The sequence below is a fragment of the Ranitomeya imitator genome, chromosome 1 (genome assembly GCF_032444005.1).
Source record: "Ranitomeya imitator isolate aRanImi1 chromosome 1, aRanImi1.pri, whole genome shotgun sequence".
Lineage (NCBI taxonomy): Eukaryota > Metazoa > Chordata > Amphibia > Anura > Dendrobatidae > Ranitomeya > Ranitomeya imitator.
In genome coordinates this window covers 694,071,792-694,099,122 of record NC_091282.1, presented here as the reverse complement: position 1 = coordinate 694,099,122, position 27,331 = coordinate 694,071,792, and the positions used below count along the sequence as shown (strand labels likewise).

At 44.0% G+C, this 27,331-nt stretch overlaps 1 protein-coding gene across 2 annotated transcripts in view; it reads right to left on the bottom strand.

The window, feature by feature from the left end:
- Positions 1-27,331, bottom strand: part of TMEM87A (transmembrane protein 87A) — a 142,286-nt gene that overhangs the window by 12,723 nt on the left and 102,232 nt on the right. Inside the window, exons 10-15 of one of the 2 annotated variants that reach the window (XM_069730597.1) lie at positions 26,946-27,045; positions 21,898-21,991; positions 17,207-17,278; positions 14,149-14,257; positions 10,157-10,215; positions 9,552-9,655 (exon numbers count right to left, since the gene is read on the bottom strand). In XM_069730597.1, the coding sequence (XP_069586698.1) occupies positions 9,552-9,655; positions 10,157-10,215; positions 14,149-14,257; positions 17,207-17,278; positions 21,898-21,991; positions 26,946-27,045 (538 nt within the window). Of the gene's footprint in view, positions 1-9,551; positions 9,656-10,156; positions 10,216-14,148; positions 14,258-15,496; positions 15,566-17,206; positions 17,279-21,897; positions 21,992-26,945; positions 27,046-27,331 lie in introns of both variants that reach the window. The other variant, XM_069730605.1, reaches the window with a different exon arrangement.

Here is a 27,331-nt window from a genome sequence, read left to right as displayed (position 1 = left end):
CCCAAGTCATGTGATGAGAAGCAGGTACGTGACACCTGCATTGAGCAGGTTGGACACAAGGATCTTGGAGGACCCTTCCAACTCTAACATTATATGATTCTATGTCAGGTTTTGAGGGGATGTACAACTTAGTCTTGGTTTCAAATGTCATGTTGACGTAGGTCTGGGACGTGAGACAGATATTGTTTAGAATGCAGATTACATTGGCATGCTAAAGAAGATGAGGCAGAGAGAAAGTTGAACTACTTAGGTAACAAGTGAAAAAGTCAGCAATCTGTCCATTCTTGGGATTTGGAATACAAATGGAGATGGAATATGGTTCTTGGCTAACAACTGAGACCTGGCTGAACTTGGACATTTCAAGTATGCAACAGCAGCATTGTCAGACTGGACCTGGACTATTTGCCATTCAGTTTGGAAATCAAGGCACAAAGGAAAGGGAAGTTTCTTGTCATTCTTGGAAATTGTTTGGTACCAGTGCCACATAATCCAAAAACCTTTGCAATGACTAATGGTGTGGTAGTGAATTAGTGACCATAGTCAATGGACAGGAGGAGAAACCAAGACTGTCCAGTGTGATTTAAATTCCCCCCAAAATTTTGGGAATGGGAGGGAGCTTTCATCAGGGTGATTTATTTATTTATTTATTTAACCCCTTTACCCCCAAGGGTGGTTTGCACGTTATGGACCGGGCCAATTTTTACAATTCTGACCACTGTCCCTTTATGAGGTTATAACTCTGGAACGCTTCAACGGATCCCGGTGATTCTGACATTGTTTTCTCGTGACATATTGTACTTCATGATAGTGGTAAAATTTCTTTGATATTACCTGCGTTTATTTGTGAAAAAAACGGAAATTTGGCGAAAATTTTGAAAATTTCGCAATTTTCCAACTTTGAATTTTTATGCAATTAAATCACAGAGATATGTCACACAAAATACTTAATAAGTAACATTTCCCACATGTCTCCTTTACATCAGCACAATTTTGGAACCAAAATTTTTTTGTTAGGGAGTTATAAGGGTTAAAAGTTGACCAGCAATTTCTCATTTTTACAACACCATTTTATTTTAGGGACCACATCTCATTTGAAGTCATTTTGAGGGGTCTATATGATAGAAAATACCCAAGTGTGACACCATTCTAAAAACTGCACCCCTCAAGGTTCTCAAAACCACATTCAAGAAGTTTATTAACGCTTCAGGTGCGTCACAGGAATTTTTGGAATGTTTAAATAAAAATGAACATTTAACTTTTTTTCACAAAAAATTTACTTCAGCTCCAATTTGTTTTATTTTACCAAGGGTTACAGGAGAAAATGGACCCCAAACGTTATTGTACAATTTGTCCTGAGTACGCTGATACCCCATATGTGGGGGTAAACCATTGTTTGGGCGCATGGGAGAGCTCGGAAGGGAAGTAGCGCCGTTTGACCTTTCAATGGAAAATTGACAGGAATTGAGATGGGACGCCATGTTGCATTTGGAGAGCCACTGATGTACCTAAACATAGAAACCCCCCACAAGTGACACCATTTTGAAAAGTAGACCCCCTAAGGAACTTATCTAGATGTGTGGTGAGCACGTTGACCCAATAAGAGCTTCACAGAAGTTTATAATGCAGAGCCGTAAAAATAAAACAAAAATTTTTTCCCACAAAAATAATTTTTTAGCCCCCAGTTTTGTATTTTCCTGAGGGTAACAGGAGAAATTGGACCCCAAAAGTTGTTGTGCAATTTGTCCTGAGTGCGCTGATACCCTATATGTGGGGGAGAACCAGCGTTTGGGCGCATGGGAGGGCTCGGAAGGGAAGGAGCGCCATTTGGAATACAGACTTAGATGGAATGGTCTGCAGGCGTCACATTGTGTTTGCAGAGCCCCTAATGTACCTAAACAGTAGAAACCCCCCACAAGTGACCCCATATTGGAAACTAGACCCCCCACGGAACTTATCTAGATGTGTTGTGAGAACTTTGAGCCCCCAAGTCTTTCACTACAGTTCATAACGCAGAGCCGTGAAAATAAAAAATCTCTTTTTTTCCCACAAAAATTTTTTTTTTGCCCCCAGTTTTGTATTTTCCCAAGGGTAACAGGAGAAATTGGACCACAAAAGTTGTTGCCCAATTTGTCCTGAGTACGCTGATACCCCATATGTTGGGGTAAACTCCTGTTTGGGCACACGGGAGAGCTCGGAAGGGAAGGAGCACTGTTTTACTTTTTCAATGCAGAATTGGATGGAATTGAGATCGGTCGCCATGTCGCGTTTGGAGATCCCCCTGATGTGCCTAAACAGTGGAAACCCCCCAATTATAACTGAAACCCTAATCCAAACACACCCTTAACCCTAATCCCAACGGTAACCCTAACCACACCTCTAACCCAGACACACCCCTAACCCTAATCCCAACCCTGTTCCCAACCGTAAATGTAATCCAAACCCTAACCCTAACTTTAGCCCCAACCCTAACTGTAGCCTTAACCCTAACCCTAGCCCTAACCCCAACCCTAACCCTAGCCCTAACCCTAGTCCCAACCCTAACGCTAGCCCTAACCCTAGCCATAGCCCTAACCCTAGCCCTAACCCTAATGGGAAAATGGAAATAAATACATTTTTTCATTTACTTTTATAGCGGGTTGTTTAGCGGATTTTTATGATTGGCAGCAGTCACACACTGAAAGACGCTTTTTATTGCAAAAAATATTTTTTGCGTTACCACATTTTGAGAGCTATAATTTTTCCATATTTGAGTCCACAGAGTCATGTGAGGTCTTGTTTTTTGCGGGACGAGTTGACGTTTTTATTGGTAACATTTTCGGGCACGTGACATTTTTTGATTGCTTTTTATTCCGATTTTTGTGAGGCAGAATGACCAAAAACCAGCTATTCATGAATTTCTTTTGGGGGAGGCGTTTATACCGTCCCGCGTTTGGTAAAATTGATAAAGTAGTTTTATTCTTCGGTTCAGTACGATTACAGCGACACCTCATTTATATCATTTTTTTTATGTTTTGGCGCTTTTATACGATAAAAACTATTTTATAGAAAAAAATAATTATTTTTGCATCGCTTTATTCTGAGGACTAACTTTTTTATTTTTTTGCTGATGTTGCTGTATGGCGGCTCATTTTTTGCGGGACAAGATGACGCTTTCAGCGGTACCATGGTTATTTATATCCGTCTTTTTGATCGCGTGTTATTCCACTTTTTGTTTGGCGGTATGATAATAAAGCGTTGTTTTTTGCCTCTTTTTTTTTCTTACGGTGTTTACTGAAGGGGTTAACTAGTGGGCCAGTTTTATAGGTCGGGTCGTTACGGACGCGGCGATACTAAATATGTGTACTTTTATTGTTTTTTTTTATTATTTAGATAAAGAAATGTATTTATAGGAATAATATTTTTTTTTTTTTTTTTTTCATTATTTAGGATTTTTTTTTTTTTTTTTTTTTACACACTTGGAAATTTTTTTGTTTACTTTTTTACTTTGTCCCGGGGGGGACAATACAGATCGGTGATCTGCCAGTTTGCACAGCATTCTGACAGATCACCGATCTGTCTGAGAGCAGTGCAGCGTTACCAAGTGCCTGCTCTGAGCAGGCACTTGGTAAGCCACCTCCCTCCCTGCAGGACCCGGATCCGCGGCCATCTTGGATCGGGGACTTACTGCAGGGAGGGAGGTAGGAGACCCCCGGAGCAACGCGATCACTGCGGGGGTCTCAGGGAAGCACGCAGGGAGCCCCCTCCCTGCGCGATGCTTCCCTGCACCGCCGGCACATCGCGATCATCTTTGATTGCGGTGTGCCGGGGGTTAATGTGCCGGGGGCGGTCCGTGACCGCTCCTGGCTCATAGTGCCGGATGTCAGCTGCGATAAGCAGCTGACACCCGGCCGCGATCGGCGGCGCTCCCCCCGTGAGCGCGGCCGATCGCGCTGGACGTAATATTCCGTCCTTGGGAATTAAGGCCCACCCCACATGGACGGAATATTACGTCCAATGGCAGAAAGGGGTTAAATAGAGCACACTTTAAACTATGGGTATTTGGGATAAATCTGACAGTGCCGATTAGCACATTCAATATAACGGGAACAGCAGAAGAGAATTCACGAAGATGGCAGTGATAACATTGGGTTATAGAGGAGGTTAGTATTTTATCATTAGCAAATTTAGGACACAGGTAGGGTAGAAGACTGGGAAAAAGGAGTTTCACTCCATTGCAATCACTGTGGATGGCTGAGTGAAAGTGAGGATATAAAATCAAATTCTGCAGTAAAAGGGTACAGAGCAGAGATCATCTACTGAACCTTGAAAATTCTGACTGAGAATCACTAAAACAAGAAGAGGTGAAGGACTAGAGCCAGCAAATGACTCACTAAAAGTGGTCAGATTGGTAGGAAAAAATCCAACAGGCCAATAGTTGGGGGCAAACTGAGCCAGAGTTTGGGATCTACAGTTTCAAATGCTGCAGAAATCCAGAAGAATCAATTGTAGTTGCCACAAGGAGATCATTTTAAAGACTTTAGTTGGGCAAGGGCATTTTCGAGGGTCTGGACGCGAGACACTCAGTATGTGGAGCCGGAGTTGTGAAGTTTGATTCTGTGTCCATTTTGGTGGAGTCGGTATAAAAATAGACCAACTCAGACTTCTAAAATATATACCGTAATACATTGGGTACAGTAGTACAATGCAGGATGTGCTGTAAATGTTTTCAAAATCATTTGGGAAAGTTATGAAATGTACTATACATGTCCGTTCCTGATCTAAGAATCTGGGCTTTTTTTGTTAAGATGAATCTGTGCTGCACTTTATGTACATTCTCAGTAGTGACCAGTGCTGTGGAGTCGTAGATGAGATGAATCTGTGCTGAACTTTATGTACATGCTCAGTAGTGACCAGTGCTGTGGGGTCGTAGATGAGATGAATCTGTGCTACACTTTATGTACATGCTCAGTAGTGACCAGTACTGTGGAGTCGTAGATGAGATGAATCTGTGCTGCACTTTATGTACATGCTCAGTAGTGACCAGTGCTGTGGAGTCGTAGATGAGATGAATCTGTGCTGCACTTTATTTACATTCTCGGTAGTGACCAGTGCTGTGGAGTCGTAGATGAGATGAATCTGTGCTGCACTTTATGTACATTCTCAGTAGTGACCAGTACTGTGCAATCGTAGATGAGATGAATCTGTGCTGCACTTTATTTACATGCTCAGTAGTGACCAGTGCTGTAGAGTTGTAGATGAGATGAATCTGTGCTGCACTTTATGTACATTCTCAGTAGTGACCAGTACTGTGCAATCGTAGATGAGATGAATCTGTGCTGCACTTTATTTACATGCTCAGCAGTGACCAGTGCTGTGGAGTCTGAGGTTTGGCTTACCACCTACGCACAGGTCGGGCCTAGGCACAGGTCAGAACAGCCCATAAGTTGGGGATATTGCACACCAAGAGCTGCTAAATGTTCTACGGTAATTGTTTTGCCTCCTTTACTTCCAATACTCAATTTTTTAGGTTTTCAATGACATAGCCATATGAGGGGCATGTATTTTGCGATACAAGTTGTCATTTTGAGTGACAATCATTTTACTAGAAATATTTTTATTTGCTTTTACTGCGTTCAATATGCGGTAAAAATGACCTGGCAACAAGATTCTTCAAGTCAGTACAATTTTGGAGATGCTAATGTTGTGAAGTTTCTTTTTTTGCTTGTTTTATTTTTAACGCTCTAAAACTATTGAGATCTTGGGATCTATGAACTCACTGACTATCTTGGCGTTGTGTACCTCTGCCATTATTTGCTAATCCAGGTTTCTCTGATGAGTAAAATAGATATTTTTGGGGGAAGGCTTCTTGTGGGCCACAGTTCCATCATTCCCTGTAGGGTTCTTTGCTTCAATCCCCTGAAATCTCATCTCTCATCTTCAGATAGACAAAATCTTCATTCCTCTACACTTGTCCCAATGGAAGGCTCCTTGTTAGAATTGCTGCAGGTACATGTAGTGTCACTTAGATATGATTTTTGGGAAGGTAGTGGAAAGCCTGGAAGACCAAACTTCAGTAACAAATGGTGAGATGCCATGGGCTCTGATCCACTCTAACTCTTACAGGCATAGTGATTGCAATAATATTTTCGGTGGTTGAACATGTCTGGATAGTTAATCATGTACTCATTAGTAATCATGGCCAGCATGGTGGCGCAGTGGTTAGCACCGCAGCCTTGCAGCGCTGGGGTCCTGGGTTCTAATCCTATCCAGGACAACATCTGCAAAGAGTTTGTATGTTCTCTCCGTGTTTGCGTGGGTTTCCTCCGGGTTCTCCGGTTTCCTCCTACATTCCAAAGACATACTGATAGGGAATCTAGATTGTGAGCCCCAACGGGGACAGCGATGATAATGTGTGCAAACTGTAAAGTGCTGCGGAATATGTTAGCACTATATAAAAATAAAGATTATTATTATTATGCACATTTACTTAGAGCCATTCTTAATTTGCATGTATATTATTTAGCTGCCTTAGCATAAATCGTGTCATGCTGAGGTGAAAGATTGGGGAGGAGGATAGCTGCTCGCCACTCTTAGTAGATCCCAGGGGAAGACTTCATCTTTTACTCTTTAAAACCCTGTACAGGGATCTGGACTTTGCATTGATGGCCATCGGGGTTGCAACCATGGATCAATCACTAGTAAGAGGAACAGGCTGACAGAGGGATACTAAATTGTCAATACCAGAGGGACAGGACCAAGGTTTGGCTAATTAGGCCTCTGATTTTTTAGTCTAAAGGTACCTTCACACATAACGATATTGTTAACGATATCGTTGCTTTTTGTGACGTAGCAACGATATCGTTAATGAAATCGTTATGTGTGACAGCGACCAACGATCAGGCCCCTGCTGGGAGATCGTTCGTCGCTGAAGAAAGTCCAGAACTTTATTTCGTCGCTGGATCTCCCGTGGACATCGCTGGATCGGCGTGTGTGACACCGATCCAGCGATGTCTTCACTGGTAACCAGGGTAAACATCGGGTAACTAAGCGCAGGGCCGCGCTTAGTAACCCGATGTTTACCCTGGTTACCATCCTAAAAGTAAAAAAAACAAACAGTACATACTTACCTACCGCTGTTTGTCCTCCAGCGCTGTGCTCTGCACTCCTCCTGCACTGGCTGTGAGCGTCGGTCAGCCGGAAAGCAGAGCGGTGACGTCACCGCTCTGCTTTCCGGCCGCTGTGCTCACACAGACAGTACAGGAGGAGTGCAGAGCACAGCGCTGGAGGACAGACAGCGGTAGGTAAGTATGTACTGTTTGTTTTTTTTACTTTTAGGATGGTAACCAGGGTAAACATCGGGTTACTAAGCGCGGCCCTGCGCTTAGTTACCCGATGTTTACCCTGGTTACCGGCATCGTTGGTCGCTGGAGAGCTGTCTGTGTGACAGCTCTCCAGCGACCAAACAGCGACGCTGCAGCGATCCGGATCGTTGTCGGTATCGCTGCAGCGTCGCTTAATGTGAAGGGGCCTTAAGAGCTGGTGTCAAAACCTGGAGAGCACAACCAGCATCAGCAGGCAAGAGAAGGCTTAAATACATTCCAAGATCAAGTTCAAGTACAAGGCACTCAGATAAATCAGGAACAATGAACCAGCGTCAGAATACTGTAGTTCTAATTGAGGAGCTCCATTACATTGTTTGCAGAATTATTAGGCAAGTTGTATTTTGATCACATGATACTTTTCATACATGTTGTCCTACTCCAAGCTGTTCAGGCTTGAGAGCCAACTATCAATTAAGTAAATCAGGTGATGTGCATCTCTGTAATGAGGAGGGGTGTTGTCTAATGACATCAAAACCCTATATAAGGTGTGCTTAATTATTAGGCAACTTCCTTTCCTTTGGCAAAATGGGTCAGAAGAGAGATTTGACGAGCTCAGAAAAGTCCAAAATTGTGAGATGTCTTGCAGAGGGATGCAGCAGTCTTGAAATTGCCAAACTTTTGAAGCGTGATCACTGAACAATCAAGCGTTTCATGGCAAATAGCCAACAGGGTCGCAAGAAGCGTATTGGGCAAAAAAGGCGCAAAATAACTGCCCATGAATTGAGGAAAATCAAGCGTGAAGCTGCCAAGATGCCATTTGCCACTAGTTTTGCCATATTTCAGAGCTGCAACGTTACTGGAGTAACAAAAAGCACAAGGTGTGCGATACTCAGGAACATGGCCAAGGTAAGGAAGACTGAAAAACGACCACCTTTGAACAAGAAACATAAGATAAAACCTCAAGACTGGGCCAAGAAATATCTTAAGACTGACTTTTCAAAGGTTTTATGGACTGATGAAATGAGAGTGACTCTTGATAGGCCAGAGGCTGGATCAGTAAAGGGCAGAGAGCTCCACTCCGACTCAGACGCCAGCAAGGTGGAGGTGGGGTACTGGTATGGGCTGGTATCATCAAAGATGAACTTGTGGGACCTTTTTGGGTTGAGGATGGAGTGAAGCTCAACTCCCAGACCTACTGCCAGTTTCTGGAAGACTTCTTCAAGCAGTGGTACAGGAAGAAGTCGGTATCGCTCAAGAAAAACATGATTTTCATGCAGGACAATGCTCCATCACATGCCTCCAACTACTCAACAGCGTGGCTGGCCAGTAAAGGTCGCAAAGAAGAAAAAATAATGACATGGCCCCTTGTTCACCTGATCTGAACACCATAGAGAACCTGTGGTCCCACATAAAATGTGAGATCTACAGGGAGGGAAAACAGTCCACCTCTCGGAAAAGTGTCTGGGAGGCTGTGGTGGCTGCTGCACGCAATGTTGATCATAAACAGATCAAGCAACTGACAATCTATGGATGGAAGGCTGCTGAGTGTCATCATAAAGAAAGGGGGCTATATTGGTCACTAATTTTGGGGGGTTTTGTTTTTGCATGTCAGAAATGTTTATTTCTAAATTTTTTGCAGTTATATTGGTTTACCTGGTGAAAATAAACAAGTGAGATGGGAATATATTTGGTTTTTATTAAGTTGCCTAATAATTCTGCACAGTAATAGTTACCTGCACAAACAGATATCCTCCTAAGATAGCCAAATCTAAAAAAAAAAAACACTCCAGCTTCCAAAAATATTAAGCTTTGATATTTATGAGTCTTTTGAGTTGATTGAGAACATAGTTGTTGATCAATAATAAAAATAATCCTCTAAAATACAACTTGCCTAATAATTCTGCACATAATGTACAGTGTGGTACATAATGATAGGTTTGCTGACCAATGCAGCAACTGTATGATCAGGAAAACAAAAGGTGCATAATGGAAAGTGGTAACAGCCGGGCTGCAATATGCTCTGCCCAGCAAAAACTGTTAACCATTTACTTGATGTCTTACTCGAACTGTGCAGTGCCCAGTTACAGAGGAGTATGCCAGTGCCACTTGTTGAGACAGTTGCGTTTGACAACAGAGAGACAGTGCCGGAGCAAGAACAAGTAAGTACGATACAATCTGTAAAGTTTCTTGATTACATTTTTTCAATAGCCCAATAATCAGTTGAATCAATTATTATTTAGCAGCACACACCTCTGATTGTTCGCAGATGGTCTCCACAGGACCATGATAACAAACAAGATCATAGAGAACAGCAGGCGCCAAATAGCATCGTCCACCCAAAGTTCCCGCCAATCCTGAAAAAAAAAAAGTTAAATAAATAAATTAACCGTATTCATCTGCATTAACAATACAATACGATGACCGAGGAAAAGCTCCATTGTGCACACATCTCAGGATAACATAGCATTAGGTAATGGAGCATTACACCGCAGCAATTAATGCAACGTATGGATGCTGTGTCCACCGCAGCAGCACAATAGGCAGCTCGGATGAAACAGTTTTAGGGTATAGGAACACGTACTATTGATGAAGGAAACCTTAATGCCAGTCAGTAAATTATGCATACATTTCCAGGAGGAAAAAAAAGAGGAACTGGATAATTCTGTTTAATAGATTTCCACATTAGTATGGTAGCTTTATGGGGAATTCAAGAATTCACTACAACAGCAACAGATGTGTCAGAAGAGCTAACAGGTCCTCTGTAACAGGAAATGCAATGACAGTCATTTACAAGCATGTCCACAGCCAACATTTCTTCATCTGCAAATAGCAAGATTAATGATGGCAAAACTTACCGACTGACAGTCTACAAGGCGGAACTTCATAGTGGTCCAGATAATAAAAACAATTGATGCTACAAGAGAAACAATAGAACATTTTGATCTCTTATGTGCACTTAGGTTTAGACATCACAATAATTGGGCCACTGTTTACTCATTTCCAGCTCAATTCTTGGAGTTAAAGGGAGCCTGTCACCCCAAAAATCGCGGGTGAGGTAAGCCCACCGGCATCAGGGGCTTATCTACAGCATTCTGTAATGCTGTAGATAAGCCCCCGATGTTACCTGAAAGAGGAGAAAAAGACGTTAGATTATACTCACCCAGGGGCGGTCCCCCTGCGGTCCGGTCAGATGGGTGTCTCTGGTCCGCTGCGGCGCCTCCCATCTTCATTCCAAGACGTCCTCTTCTGATCTTCAGCCACGGCTCCGGCGCAGGCGTACTTTGTCTGCCCTGTTGAGGGCAGAGCAAAGTACTGCAGTGCGCAGGCGCTGGGCCTCTCTGACCTTTCCGGCGCCTGCGCACTGCAGTACTTTCCTCTGCCCTCAACAGGGCAGACAAAGTACCCCTGCGACGGAGCCGTGGCTGAAGACCAGAAGAGGACGTCTTGGAATGAAGATGGGAGGCGCCGCAGCGGACCAGAGACACCCATCTGACCGGACCAGCAGTGGGACCGCCCCTGGGTGAGTATAATCTAACGTCTTTTTCTCCTCTTTCAGGTAACATCGGGGGCTTATCTACAGCATTATAGAATGCTGTAGATAAGCCCCTGATGCCGGTGGGCTTACCTCACCCACGATTTTCGGGGTGACAGGTTCCCTTTAAGGTACCGTCCAATTTAGCAACGCTGCAGCGATCTAGACAACGATCCCGATCGCTGCAGCGTCGCTGTGTGGTCGCTGGAGAGCTGTCACACAGACAGCTCTCCAGCGACCAACTATGCGAAGTCCCCTGGTAACCAGGGTAAACATCGGGTTACTAAGCGCAGGGCCGCGCTTAGTAACCCGATGTTTACCCTGGTTACCAGTGCTAATGTAAAAAAAAAAAAAAACACTACATACTTACATTCCGGTATCTGTCCCCCATCGCTCTGCTTCCTGAACTGACTGAGCGCCGGCTGGCCGTAAAGCACAGAGGTGACGTCACCGCTGTAATCTGCTTTACGGCTGGCCGGCGCTGACAGTGCAGGGAAGTAGAACGCCGAGGGATGCGACAGACACCGGAACGTAAGTATGAAGTGTTTGTTGTTTTTTTACATTTACACTGGTAACCAGGGTAAACATCGGGTTACTAAGCGCGACCCTGCGCTTAGTAACCCGATGTTTACCCTGGTTACCAGTGAAGACATCGCTGAATCGGCGTCACACACGCAAATTCAGCGACGAAATAAAGTTCTGGACTTTCTGCTCCGACCAACGATGTCACAGCAGGATCCAGATCGCTGCTGCGTGTCAAACACAACGATATCGCTATCCAGGACGCTGCAACGTCACGGATCGCTAGAGATATCATTGTGAAGTTGGTCAGTGTGAAGGTACCTTTAGAGGGACTGAGCACTACCTAAATGATGCAATCATTTCCCTGATTCCCCATACGATGTACTCAGCCAGGAACTGTGCAGGCAATGAAAGCCTGGCTCCAATCATCTGAAGGGGAGCACCACTTTGTGAAGGACCTCTGCCCTTTTGGAACCCTTCCTGGGCTAGAACAGGGATTACAATAAAACAAGGAAATAAGTCATACTGTAGTACCTCATCGCTGTACCCCTGTGGTCCCCATCCTCCAGGCATTGGCCTCAGCGGTCACGTGAGTGTATCCACTGAAGCCAAAGACTGGCTACTGCGGCCTTGTCACTATTAGAAGGGACTTTATCAATTCCTGACCCAAACAGAAAATTATTTTTGTGGTAAGTAACACTTGTTTCTTTAATAACGCATACTCTTTCAAATTTTGGAAGTCCTGAAAAATCCCTTTAATTCAAATTAAAGGGTTGGCCTGGCAGACTAAACTCTCGATGGAGCTGGCACAGCTACAGTTATTGAGGTTTTCTACAACTTTGATGATCCATCATAGCTCATTGGTGGCCCGAAACCCGACAGTCTCAGTGATCAGTTGCTTGCTGAGCCGTCACTGTAAACAGTGTACAGAGAAGACCACCAAAGTTCAGTCACACTCTTTAATGCCCACTGACGTGTGCTGCACATCAGCTCCTATTCACACTATTAGCAGCTGATCTGCCGTACTCGGTAGCGACTACTACACACTGAACAGAACTATGCTGCTCAGCTTAAATGGAAACATCCGTCCACCGCTGGAGATTAGAACAGTTTGTGAGGGGTGCCGGGTATTGGCTTCCTACAGATCTGATAATGATGACCATTCTGAAGGATGACCTCATTAAAAGATGTCTGTCACTATTCTCCAGTGCTGGAAGAGGCCGAAATGTGACTGCAAGTGTGCAATTTGCATACTTCAGGCCACATTCTGACTAGACGTGTCCGGCCTCACTCAATTCACTTGTATTACGTGAGGTTGCACACGTCTAGTCGGCATGTGACCGCATGTATGCAAATTGCATACTTGCGTTAATGAGCCAGCTCCCAGCAACAGAAAATCCTCACAAATTTGCACACTTGTAACCCAAGACAAGACAACCCCTTAAAGGGAACCTGTCACCCCCCTGGCGTTTTTAACTAAAAGAGTCACCTTGTGCAGCACTAATGCTGCATTCTGTCAATGTGGCCCTTTAATTTGGGGTCCCTTCCAATGCTGCAATAATTTGGGGTCCCTTCCAATGCTGCAATATTTATTTTTTTAATTTGCCCTCCATACCTGTAGTCTGTCCGGGGGGCATATCTTTTCCCCCCCGGACACAAACGCCTCCCAGCCATCCTTCAGCCCCTCCGTGCGCCATTTTCTGTGCCTTCATTAACGTCCCCGACGCCTACGCTGTAAGTTCCCATCATGGGATGGGAGTTGAAGGCTGCGCTAACTGCACATGCCTGAAAAAGGAACTTAAAGCGCAGGCGCCGGGGACGTTAATGAAGGCACAGGAGGCAGCGCCCAGCGCACGGAGGGGCTGAGGGATGGCTGGGAGGCGTTTGTGTCTGGGGGGGTGGGGGAGGGAAAGACATGCCCCCAGGACAGACTACAGGCATGGCGGGCAAATTAAAAAAAAAAAAAAAAAAAAAAAAGAATATTGCAGCGTTGGAAGGGACCTCAAATTAAAGAGCCACCTTGACAGAATGCAGCATTAGTGCTGCACAAGATGGCTCGTTTAGTTAAAAACACCAGGGGGGTGACAGGTTCCCTTTAAACTAAAAAATAATATATTGGTGTCACAACTTACACTTTTAGAAGCCACGTTGTGCTTTTTTTTTCTATTTTTTAGAATGGAAACAGCAGCCAAGCTTGATACACTATTAATTACCATCAGAGAGCAACAAAAAAGTAAGAACATAAGGGTATGTATCCACGTTCAGTATTACATCCGGATTAGCTGCGGATTGAACGCTGCGTACACCCGCAGTGTCCAGATGTTACCGCATAGTGGAGGGGATTTTATGAAATCCCGTCTCCACTATGCATGCGCAGGTGGCCCTGCGTTAACGGACATGCAGCGTGTCTTTTTAGACTGCAGCATGTCTTTACCTTGCAGCGATGCTCCGTTGCCGCAAGGTAAATCACAGGGCCCTATGTATGGGGTGCGGTGATTCCGGATGTGTGCAATGAACACATCCGGAATCACCGCGCGTACAGAAGGGGGCGGCGCTTTGGACGGAGCGAGTTTTCTGCTCCGTCCAAAGCGCAGTGATTATGGACCATGGACACATACCCTAAGAAATGAGAAAACTAAATGTTTATAGAACTTTGAGACTTCACAAAATAACAAGTACACAATATATAATAAACTCTGGATAATTCCCACTTCTGCACTATGATGGAATGCTTGGTTTTACCAAGGTTATTGAACAATCTGGAGCAATATACCGTACATCGTTTACACATACCTACTACGGCCAGGATAAGGGTGTTTGTAAAGTGTCTGTACAGAGAGAGCTTGACCACGTTTCTCCGCAGCGTCAGCAGCTTCATTGTCTGAGTTAGGCTTATGAAGATGTGGCAATAAGTTAAGGAAAGGCAGGAACATTCAAGCTAGTAAAAAACTATTCTACAGATTCAGACTTTGGACATTAGTAGGCAATACGGCTTTCTTTGTATAAATGTTTAGAACCCAAATGAAGGTCGATATCTCCCATGTAAAACAAAATACCAGGAGCCTGCTGGTATGCAGCATCAATGGTAAAAAGATAGGATATTAAAAATAAAAAAAATAAATCGTGATATTCTCACCTTCCAGCGTCCCCTGCAGCCTTCCCGCTCCTCGCGATGCCTCTGTTCCCAGGGATGCTTTGCGGCAATGACCTGTGATGACGTAGCGGTCTCGAGAGACCGCTACATGATCACAGGTCATTGCCACAAAGCATCACTGGGAACAGAAGCATCGCGAGGAGCGGGAAGGCTGCAGGGGACACCAGAAGGTGAGAATATCATGATTTCTTTTTTTTTCACAGGTATATAGTTCCCAGGGCCTGGAGGAGAGTATCCTCTCCTCCACCCTGGGTACCAGCCGCACATGATCTGCTTACTTCCCGCATGGTGGGCATAGCCCCATGAGGAAAGTAAGCGGATCAATGCATTCCTATGTGTGCGGAATCCCCGCGATTCGGCACAAAGAATGAACATGCTGCGTTTTTTCCGGAATGCGATTCCGCCGCGGAGAAAAACCCAACATGGGCACAAAAATTGCGGATTGCATTCTAATAATAGGCTGCTTAATGTATGCAGTTTTTTTTCGTGGTTTTTATCGCATTTTTATAGCAAAAAAAAACATGAAAAATCCTGAACGTGTGCACACAGCCTTAAAGAGATCAGTGATCATAAATCAACTGAGAAAAGAAAATAAATAAGAAATAAATAATAAAGAAATAAAAATTAAGAAGACCGTTAAGAATTACTGTCAGTCTGAGCTCACTGAAGGATTTTCTGTTAACCCATTCTGCAGCCTAGACTGTGCAACAAAAATGCTAGAAAAGGCAAACAGTGCAATTTTTTTAATTAAACTATTACAAAAGGATTTTAATCCAAAATACATATATGAAAAAAAAAACTTTAATGAAATGAAAATTAATTATAACTTAAAAAAAAAAAATTGGAATAATGTCCTAGCAGTTTGAGAGACCATCTTTTCATCCAGGCTTGCCTACCGCCCTTTATAAAACTAACCTCAAACTGCAAAAGAATACATAAAAAAGAAAACAACCTAGGGATACATAAACACCTTCAAGGGAAGGATATCCACCAGCACAAGGCAGTATCAAGAAAAGCCAGAGGAATGAAAGCCAGGGAGGAAAGATCAGACTGCGCCTAAACGGGGAGCGGAGCAAAACAGTAAGAAAAAGAAAAACATGTGGACACTACACTGCTCTATTGATGGAAAAGGTGACTGATCCGCAGTAAAGAAGCAGTTTAACAGTGCAAATTACAAAATGAGCAGAAGCTTTGCGTAAGATCATGTGAAAAACAGCAAATGCACGAAAAACCAGCAAGGGAACAAAGTGTCGTTGATAAAATGAAACTTGTATACATACAAATATACTGTATGGCCACACAAACACAAAAGAAGACAGATGAGAGACATTCAGCAGAGGCAACCTAAGCGGCCTATATTTTTGCATCTCAGGATATACTTAGTCTATCCTAGGGTACAGTACAGTGCAAAAGTTTTAGGCAGGGGTAGAAAAAATACTGTGAAGCAAGAATGATTAATAAAACAGAAGTACTGTAGTTTATTCTTATCAACAAAATGCAAAGTGAACAAACAAAAGAAAATTCTAAATAATCAATATTTAGTCAAATGGCTGCCTGCTCCCGACACCAGAGAATCCTCACAGCGCATGCTGTCAGGATTAACAAGTCTGCAGTCGGAGCATGACTGCACGCTTGTGAAAAGCCTGGACAACCACTTTAGGCTGACCTGTGCAACCTTTTCCAATGTTAGGCCACACTATTCTTCCTCCTCAAGTAGGTTAACAGTGTGAATATTCATCCCTGTATTCCTATTATAAAGGGGAAGGTAAAATAAAAAGATGCATCTGCGAAGCAGGAATGTCTGTGACCTATGGCCACTAAAAAAAAAAAAAAAAAAAAAGAAAAAAAAAAAGGATCATCTCAGTGGTAGCAAGGGGAATGAGCAAACAACTACCTGATGACAAGGTCCTGTGTTTGACAATGGCACATTAATTTAGGTTCATTCATTTCACAAGCCAAAATCGTAGAAGGAAATGAACAGTAGTAAAAGTCTATAAGGAGTGCATGAGTTCTTCATGTTTATAAAGCAAAAAGTCAGAAAATGGTGAAAAATCAGACTACTCATAGCAGCAGGGTTTAATTTTCTGACCTTCACTTATTTCCAAAAGAGACATTTTCTTTCCTTTGATAAACCCGACAAATCACTCCAACTTTCTTAGACTGGCCTTAGAAATATAAGATGAGTCAATGTCTCTTCAAGGAAAGCCCCATTTTGGATAAGATTTGTCAAACACAAAAACAGTAACCCTTAAAAGTAATGGCCTCTCAGCAAGAATGCATCCTGACATATTGCAAAAAGTGGTCAGGAATATGTCAAATAGATCAAAGCTTTGGATTGGCCTCCAAATTCCATAAATCTTATTCGGATTCAGCATCTGGTAATTCTGAAAAAGTCTGATCCATGAAGGCTCCACTTCATAGCTTCCAGAGCTTGAAGCATAAGGACACCTTTTGGGGTCTCTTTTTTACATAAATGCATTAATTTTTATTTTTCTAAAAGCGCTGATTTGTTCTGCTTCTGCAGCTTTCAGGTATCTCACTATATAGCAAGCTGCAGAACTCCATTCACAGTAAAAATCCATCAAAGACCTTTGTCTGACGGATCACGACTAGACCGAATTGAAAATTCAACAGCAGATATGCAAGTTAATAAATTGGAGCAGCTACAATCCCAGTACACTACATCTAAAAGGATATCCAAAAAATAACACAGGAATCAACAAATGACAGGCTCAGGTTTACAATGAGTGCCATGGTATAGCTGTAATGCTGGAGCAGAGAGAGGCAGATCACATTGCGTTAATGGCATGGGCTAGGCTACATGCAGATGGTAGTGATAAAGCACGTCACATAGTACACACACTATACTGTATATTAGTAGCAAAGTAGAATAAAAATCTGATTTTTTTAATGCAAAACATAACTTTGTATTTTACAATTCTCTGACAATGACATAACTGCGATCTTTAAGGATTAGAACATTCATAAACTCAGGATAAGTCAAATATCTGACAGATGTTTGTCACAATCTTGGACCCGCATTTTCTCAAGACAGTGGTCCCCCTCCTCCCTTTCAAGGCTACTGTCAATGTAGTGGTGGCTGTCATGGCGATTTGCTCTACTGACTAGGGATGAGCGACCTTTACTTTTATAGGGTCGGGTTTCACGAAACCCGACTTTTTCAAAAGTCGGGTCGAGTGAAATCGGCCGATCCTATAAAAAAGTCGGGGTCGGACGAAACTCGAAACCCAATGCAGTGCATTGGGTTTCCATGGTTCCCAGGGTCTGAAGGAGAGGAAACTCTCCTTCAGGCCCTGCGATCCATATTAAAGTGTAAAATAAAGAATTAAAATAAAAAATATCGCAATACTTACCCTCTGACGCGCCCTGGTACTAACCGGCAGCCTTCCTCCTTCGAATCCGCGCTTCTAGGACCTTGCCGTGACGTCGCGGTGACGTCGCGGCTTGTGATTGGTCGCGCGGCCGCCCATGTGACCTAATAGGAATATACTCACCCTCGGAAGCGCCCTGCTTCCTTCCGACAGCCTTCCTTCCTAAGAATCAGCGCTTGAAGGACCTTCGGTGACGTCACGGCTTCTGATTGGTCGCACGAGCGGTCACATGGGCGGCCGCGCGACCAATCACAAACCGCGACGTCACCGCGACGATTCGAAGGAGGAAGGCTGCCGGTTAGTACCAGGGCGCGTCAGAGGGTAAGTATTGCAATATTTTTTATTTTAATTCTTTATTTTACACTTTAATCTGAATTCCGATACCAATTCCCGATATCTTAAACATATCGGGAATCGGTATCGGAATTCCGATTCCAGATTCAAAAGATCGCCGACTTCATGGCCGACCCCCCACTGGGGTCGGGTCGGGTTTCATGAAACCCGACCTTGCCAAAAGTCGGCGACTTTTGAAAAATCTCGACCCGTTTCGCTCAACCCTACTACTGACTTCTCTCCGTTCTGGGCACATAAGCTTACATGACTAGTTTTGGAGCCTCTAGTGTTGGAAGACCCACATTTTTGAGATACAAGTTGATATGAGACATGCACCTATCAGACATGTATTACATATACTATGGCAATGTCATAAATGGATTAAACCCTTTAAATTCATTTATCTCAGGATAAATGTTTCCTAGATTCAGGGTTGTCATCTTCCAATAGTATATATAATGCGGGTTGTTGAAAACTGTATATACAGGAATAGAGCCACAAAAATATACGTATGGTTATATAGAGATTGCCAAACGGTTACTCAAGAGATTTAATGTTAAGAGAATAAAAAAAACGGTTTACATTTGTAGCTTTACTCAGTAATTGCTGCCATCAAAGAAGTGTCTACAGTGAAGTAGTAAAGGTCTCATTACAGAGAAGTTGCCACCAGGCCATAAGTGGTGACTTCTTGCTCTTATTTTATTCCCATTGCTCCCCCGGGTATGCTTTTTTATTTTATTTTATTTTTGAAATCCACCATAAGGGTTCAGAGATATGGGCCTTTGTATTTAGATTAATTGTTATGATCTTTACAAGGGAGTGTTGCCCATGGGATTCCACTGCGATACTGTGACATCGCATTTAATCTGAATTATCCAGACGCATTATTCAGCAAGCCCAGAGACATGAGCTAGAGTTGATGTGAGAATGACTGTTGACTCTTATTGCCATTTAATTAATGTTCAGTGGCTGCCATTTGTTGACTGGCTGCTGATTAGCTTTTGTATCTGTCCCAGTATTGCAGTCCCAGTATTGTTCTACTTTCTGTGGGAAACAAAGACACAATGTTTGATTTTTGTTAATATGGTGATGACCCATTGGTGCTCTGTAATATGAAGGACGATCTTTGCATGTGGTTTGAACACTCCAGCAGTGAGGGATGGCCTCCTTCCAACTTCCCCCAAGCATGTGGTGGAATGCCTTAATGAGAAGTTGTGACTTATAAAAAGGAGGATCTGCCTATGTTTAGAGAGACTCTACATTACAGAAGTCATGGCATCATGGTTCCAACCGAAGAACTACAGAGCTGCTTCACTGACCATCACTGAACCCTCAAAGACATTTAGAGAATCCAGGTTGGGAAATCAAGTCACCTGACCTCGTACAGTCATGGCCAAAAGTATTGACACCCCTGCAATTCTGTCAGATAATACTCATTTTCTTCCTGAAAATGATTGCAAACACAAATTATTTGGTATTATCTTCATTTAATTTGTCTTAAATGAAAAAAACACAAAAAGCATTGTCCTAAAGCCAAATTGGATACAATTCCAAACCAAACATAAAAAAGGGGGTGGACAAAAGTATTGGCACTGTTCGAAAAATCATGTGATGCTTCTCTAATTTGTGTAATTAACAGCACCTGTAACTTACCTGTGGCACCTAACAGGTGTTGGCAATAACAATCACGCTTGCAGCCAATTGACATGATTAAAGTTGACTCAACCTCTGTCCTGTGTCCTTGTGTGTACCACATTGAGCATGGAGAAAAGAAAGAAGACCAAAGAACTGTCTGAGGACTTGAGAAACCAAATTGTGAGGAAGCATGAGCAATCTCAAGGCTACAAGTCCATCTCCAAACATCTGAATGTTCCTGTGTCTACCGTGCGCAGTGTCATCAAGAAGTTTAAAGCCCATGGCACTGTGGCTAACCTCCCTAGATGTGGACGGAAAAGAAAAATTGACAAGAGATTTCAACGCAAGATTGTGCGGATGTTGGATCAAGAACCTCGACTAATATCCAAACAAGTTCAAGCTGCCCTGCAGTCCGAGGGTACAACAGTGTCAACCCGTACTATCCGTCGGCGTCTGAATGAAAAGGGACTGTATGGTAGGAGACCCAGGAAGACCCCACTTCTTACCCCGAGATATAAAAATCCAGGCTGGAGTTTGCCCAAACTTACCTGAAAAAGCCTAAAATGTTTTGGAAGATTGTTCTCTGGTCAGATGAGACAAAAGTAGAGCTTTTTGGGCAAAGGCATCAACATAGAGTTTACAGGAGAAAAAAAGAGGCATTCAAAGAAAAGAACATGGTCCCTACAGTCAAACATGGTGGAGGTTCCCTGATGTTTTGGGGTTGCTTTGCTGCCTCTGGCGCTGGACTGCTTGACCGTGTGCATGGCATTATGAAGTCTGAAGACTACCAACAAATTTTGCAGCATAATGTAGAGCCCAGTGTGAGAAAGCTGGGTCTCCCTCAGAGGTCATGGGTCTTCCAGCAGGACAATGACCCAAAACACACTTCAAAAAGCACTAGAAAATGGTTTGAGAGAAAGCACTGGAGACTTCTAAGGTGGCCAGCAATGAGTCCAGACCTGAATCCCATAGAACACCTGTGGAGAGATCTAAAAATGGCAGTTTGGAGAAGGCACCCTTCAAATATCAGGGACCTGGAGCAGTTTGCCAAAGAAGAATGGTCTAAAATTTGTGTTTTTTCATTTAAGACAAATTAAATGAAGATAATAATACCAAATAATTTGTGTTTGCAATCATTTTCAGGAAGAAAATGAGTATTATCTGACAGAATTGCAGGGGTGTCAATACTTTTGGCCATGACTGTACATCAATGGACTGTCCGCTTCCTAAGCTTGTTGTTACCTCCTCACTATGGGGGCCCGCCAAACGAGGGAAACCACTGGTGGGGGTATTCGGCACTGGAAGCAGCTCTAATCCCAGTGAGTCAGCAGAAGGGCGAGACTGTGATTTGCACCATCTTGGGTATTTGCTGGGACTGTTCTATATGCTATTGTGTTCAATAAATTATTGCCACACTGTTTTACCCTCACCCTGTGTTGTCTGAGTAGTGTTCTGCCCACGAGAGAAGGCGGACATTCAGTGGTATGAGCCATGGTCAAAACAGTCTTTCTAAAGACAGCCAGGCCAGTGGTTGAGAGCACCCACTAACCCTGTTTCTCTCCAGAGACCATAATGCACTGAATAAAAAGGCCCATGAGAAGTTATTAAAAAAACAAACAGCTAGACTCAAGGAAGCAGCGGGAGTAAAATAAGAGCAAAAAGACGGGCCTTTTTGACAGGTCCTCTTTAAGGGAGCCTGTGTTCACCATTTGTAACAATAGTTCTATTACCAAAACGTCAAATCAAAGATGGACTTCTTTTTAACATATGGGGCACATTGACGCTGCCATTTGATGCAGTTTGGTATTGACACACAGTAACTTCTTTGGACATACAGTTGTGTATCCTACAATAAAAACTTGGAGTGTTCACAAAACTGCTGAGATTGGGTATAAACCAATCTTTATTTTTCTATTTGAAAACAAAGAACACATGGAAAGACCAAATACAAGGTGATCACACCCAGATGGGCAAATGCACAGCGCACCCATTTCTAAAACCTTATCACTGTATTCAGCAACTACTTACTCCTGTAACACGCAGGACACCTTCCATTCCGGAAAAAAGGAGATAGAGTGCTCCGGCCATGACAACCTTGTGCAATGTAGCGCCAAGTCGGGGTCTAATAGAACAAGAAGCAAAAAAAAAAAAAAACCACACAACTTTAGGATAACTGAATTATGTGTTAGATCACACCATCCCTGTTCTCATTTAGCTGAAAACTTCACTAAAAAATACATGATCTATGTAAGTTGGTAAAGAGAAAATAGGCCTCTTAAATGAGTTGTTTGGTCTAAAAGTAAAAATAACTGACTCCAGACTTTTGATTCCTCCCAATGCAGACATTGTGCACTGCGAGGATTCCCCAATTTCTGAGCCAGGAACACTGTATGTGAAATGCAAACACCTGGACAGAACCAGACTAGTGGGCACTGCCTCGCTGCATACAAGTGTACTGACCAAGGCCACTCCCACTAGAGGCTGAGCACCCGCTGCATGCAAGAGTACTGACCAAGGCCACTCCCACTAGAGGCTGAGCACCCGCTGCATACAAGAGTACTGACCAAGGCCACTCCCACTAGAGGAAGAGCACCCCCTGCATACAAGAGTACTGAGCAAGGCCACGCCCACTAGACAGCTGAGCACCCACTGCATACAAGTGTACTGAGCAAGGCCACACCCACTAGACAGCTGAGCACCCACTGTATACAAGAGTACTGAGCAAGGCCACACCCACTAGACAGCTGAGCACCCACTGCATATAAGTGTACTAAACAAGGCCACTCCCACTAGAGGCTGAGCACCTGCTGCATACAAGTGTACTGAGCAAGGCCATGCCCACTAGAGGCTGAGCACCTGCTGCATACAAGTGTACTGAGCAAGGCCACACCCACTAGACAGCTGAGCACCCACTGCATACAAGTGTACTGAGCAAGGCCACACCCACTAGACAGCTGAGCACCCACTGTATACAAGAGTACTGAGCAAGGCCACACCCACTAGACAGCTGAGCACCCACTGCATATAAGTGTACTAACCAAGGCCACTCCCACTAGAGGCTGAGCATCTGCTGCATACAAGTGTACTGAGCAAGGCCATGCCCACTAGAGGCTGAGCACCTGCTGCATACAAGTGTACTGAGCAAGGCCATGCCCACTAGACCGCTGAGCACCTGCTGCATTCAAGTGTACTGAGCAAGGCCACGCCCACTAGACGGCTGAGCACCCACTGCATATAAGTGTACTAACCAAGGCCACTCCCACTAGAGGCTGAGCATCTGCTGCATACAAGTGTACTGAGCAAGGCCATGCCCACTAGAGGCTGAGCACCTGCTGCATACAAGTGTACTGAGCAAGGCCACGCCCACTAGACAGCTGAGCACCTGCTGCATTCAAGTGTACTGAGCAAGGCCACGCCCACTAGACGGCTGAGCACACGCTGCACACAAGAGTACTGAGCAAGGCCACGCTGTAGTGAAATATGTATAGGTATGGATGTATGACTAGCAGTAATTTAACATCTGTCCCGAGACTGCAGGTCTCACAGAGGTCACAGCATATGTTAACCTCAGAAGGCAGTCTCCTGTCTTCAATCTCGCCAGTGGGCCTTGCTAAGAACCACAAAGTGGAAACATTTCACACCTTCTCACTCTTTTGAAGAGAGATCCCAACTACAGCCTGACACTATCCATCTGACAGACCGAACATTCAGTGTCTCCCTCCCCCACACCACCTCCTCACTTCGCCCCTTGTCAGTCGGTGTTCCTCAAGGCTCTGTTCTAGGACCCCTACTCTTCTACATCTACACTTTCGGCCTGGGACAGCTCATAGAATCCCACGGTTTGCAGTACCATCTCTACGCTGATGACACGCAGATCTACCTCTCCGGACCTGACCTCTCCTCCTTGCTTACCAAAATCCCGCACTGTCTGTCTGCCATTTCAGCCTTCTTTTCTGCTCGCTTTCTACAACTGAACATGGACAAAACAGAATTCATCATCTTTCCCCCATCTCACTCTACCCCTCCACCAGACCTATCCATCAATGTCAATGGCTGCTCACTTTCCCCAGTCCCACACGCCCGGTGCCTCGGGGGGATCCTCGACTCTGCCCTCTCTTTCAAGCCACATATCCAAGCCCTTGCCTCCTCCTGTCGTCTCAAACGCAAAAATATTTCCCGGATCCGTGCTTTCCTTGACCGCAACACTGCAAAAACGCTAGTGCATGCCCTTATCTCCCGCCTCGCCTACTGCAACCTCCTACTCTCTGGACTCCCCTCTAGCACCACTCCAATCCATCCTACACTCTGCTGCCCGACTAATCCACCTGTCCCCCCGCTATTCCCCAACCTCTCCCCTGTGTCAAGCCCTTCACTGGCTTCCTATCGCCCAGAGACTACAGTTCAAAACCCTCACACTGACATACAAAGCCATCCACAACCTGTCTCCTCCATACATCTGTGACATGGTCTCCCGGTACCTACCTACACGCAACCTCCGATCCTCCCAAGACCTCCTTCTCTACTCCCCTCTCATCTCTTCTTCCCATAACCGCATCCAAGACTTCTCCCGTGCTTCCCCCATACTCTGGACCTCTCTACCCCAACACATCAGACTCGCGCCTACCATAGAAACCTTCAAAAAGAACCTGAAGACTTATCTCTTCCGACAAGCCTACAGCCTGCAGTGATCCTCAACCTACTGAACAGCCGCACAGCCAGCTCTTCCCTCTCCTAGTGTATCCTCACCCACCCCCTGCAGACTGTGAGCCCTCGCGGGCAGGGTCCTCCCTCCTTATGTACTTGTGTGCCTTGTTATCTGCTCATGTTTAATGTATTTGTCTATATTTGCCAGTATTCACATGTAAAGCGCCATGGAATAAATGGCGCTATAAAAATGTATAATAATAAAAAATAATAATGAGAAACATTACACAGAGTTTCAAAGAAAATAATATATTCATTGGTGGAGTGGCCATGGTCCAGTCACAAACCAGCAATTATAATATTAACATGAGAGGCTGGTCTAGAAATTTGGCCTCCAGGTTGACTCTATAAATTAGGCCTACACACAAAAAAAGATGTTCACATGTGGGGGCAGCCTGGAAAGCTGATGTGAGCCATTACATATTTCTCCCTCCCTCAGGGACAGAGTACTAGAATGCAAAGTTCGATATTTCTGTAAGTTTTATCTCTTTATTTTATCACTGCTGTTGCATATTTGTATGTCACCTTTTATTCCCATATTTTTATACTTTTTTATTGTAAGCACTGTACCTTTTCTATTAAAGGTCCGATGCCTCCCATCTTCATGCGATGACGTCCTCTTTTTGTCTTCCTCCCGCGGCTCCAGCGCAGGCGTACTTTATCTGCCCTGTTGAGGGCAGAGTAAAGTACTGCAGTGCACAGGCGGCAGGCCTCTCTGACCTTTCCCGGCGCCTGCGCACTGCAGTACTTTGCTCTGCCCTCAACAGGGTAGACAAAGTACGCCTGCGCCGGAGCCGCGGCAGGAAGACAAGAAAAGGAAATCATCGCATGAAGATAGGAGGCGACGGACCCAAACCACGATGCCAATAGGACCGAACCGCAGCGGGACCGCCCCTGGGTGAGTATAATATAACCTGTTTTTCTTACCTTTCAGGTTACATCGGGGGCTTATCTACAGCATTACAGAATGCTGTAGATAAGCCCCTGATGCTGGTGGCCTTAGCTCATATACGATTTTTGGGGTGACAGATTCTCTTTAAAACTTCTGAACCTTGTCTGCTCTAAAAGAATCCATAGCCTTAAAGTGTGTGATCCTTATGATTAGCAGACAGTAGTCATAGTATTTCCAGGACTCATCGCCCATGTGTTCGGTGAGTGGTGGCAGCGTGTATGAGCGGGGTGTGTGGCCTGTGTCAGGGTGTGATTTATGTTCCCATTACAGCATAGGACAGAGGTTGAATGCTAGACTAAGTGAGAGGAGACAGATTAACCCTTGCAGGCGCAACCCCCAAGTCACGTGCTGAGAAGCGGGTACGTGACAAATTACTCGATGCATACAAGTGTACTGAGCTTTAGCCAGTCATGGAGATCACAGCTCGTGCAAAAAACTGCAGCCAATAGACTGGAAAAGGAGCAATGGCAGGGAGTCAGCGCTGGAATCAGGATGGGAAAGTACCTGCTGAGTGTTATTGTGCTTTTTTTTTTTTTTTTTTTTTTAAACAATGTGATATTTTGGGCTCATCATATAACAGTGCCTGTGATGTAGATTGTGGGGTAAACAGAACTTTGCTAAATAGCCAATGGACTATGCCCCATGACATTGTAAACAATTCAAAGAATACTTAAAGGGGACTTCAACCACTGGCAACATCATCATATCAATATTTTTTTAATTTCTCCTCATCTCCGTTGCAGATATATTAGATTCTAATTTTTGCTATGACCAATGGGGCGTTGACAAAGATTCACCTCTAAGAAAGTTGACTTTTTCTGCTTCATGACGTTGACCAACAATAGGCAGGAGACATCATACAAAGAAAAAAAAAAAAAGAATGCATCCCCCAGACCCAGATTTTTCTGTGCAAGACATTTCATGACACATGGCCTCTCTTTCCTCACTGGTCTCAGTGTCAGGATCTACTGTGCTTACCAGAGGGGTAGAAGAACAGAGCAGATCTGTATGTCATTACAAAGACATCTGCTACTGCAGCGCTCATCCAGCGGCGCTGTCAGCTCTGCTCCACTCACCTTCCCCCCCACTCTAACAGCGCCGTTGAATGAGAGCTTCAGAAGCTGATGTGTTTGTAATGACCTATAGCTCTACTCCACGCTCCTCACCCTGTTTGCAAGCCAAGTAGATACCGACAGTTAGAACAGTGAGGAGAGCAAGGATGTGTATTATTACATGTCTCAAGAGAAAGTCTGTGGGGGCGTGGGTTGTTCTTTTTTACCTCTACATGATGCCTCTTGATTATGGTTTGTCAACATAGAAAAAAAATACACCTCTAGACTTTTGCAAATGAAGAAGACACCAAATGTCCAGTATATATCTGAATGACAAATATGAACATGCCCCAAGTATACGCACTCACTTGACAATGCCGTAGCCCAGGCTGACTATAATAACAAGTATCCGTGCCAAAGATCTCTTCACGGCTGATAATAGTTCTCCCAAGATAACTGCTCCCTCCACTGATACATGAAAAAAAAAGTGTTAATATTTCATAATCAATATGAGATGGACAGAAGTTACAATAGCAAAGAACAAATTAAATTTGATAAATTAACAAGCCACTGAGGCAGTTTAAATTTTGGGAGATAAATACATTGGGGGAGGATTTACTAGGCTAAATGCCCAAGAATTGTGGCTCAATTTGCATCAAAAACAGTCTTTTGTGATGCACACCGTTATTATCAATGTATTTCAGACACTTTTTGCGCTTTGTCTGAAAAGGAATAAGGCTTAAAGGGAACCTGT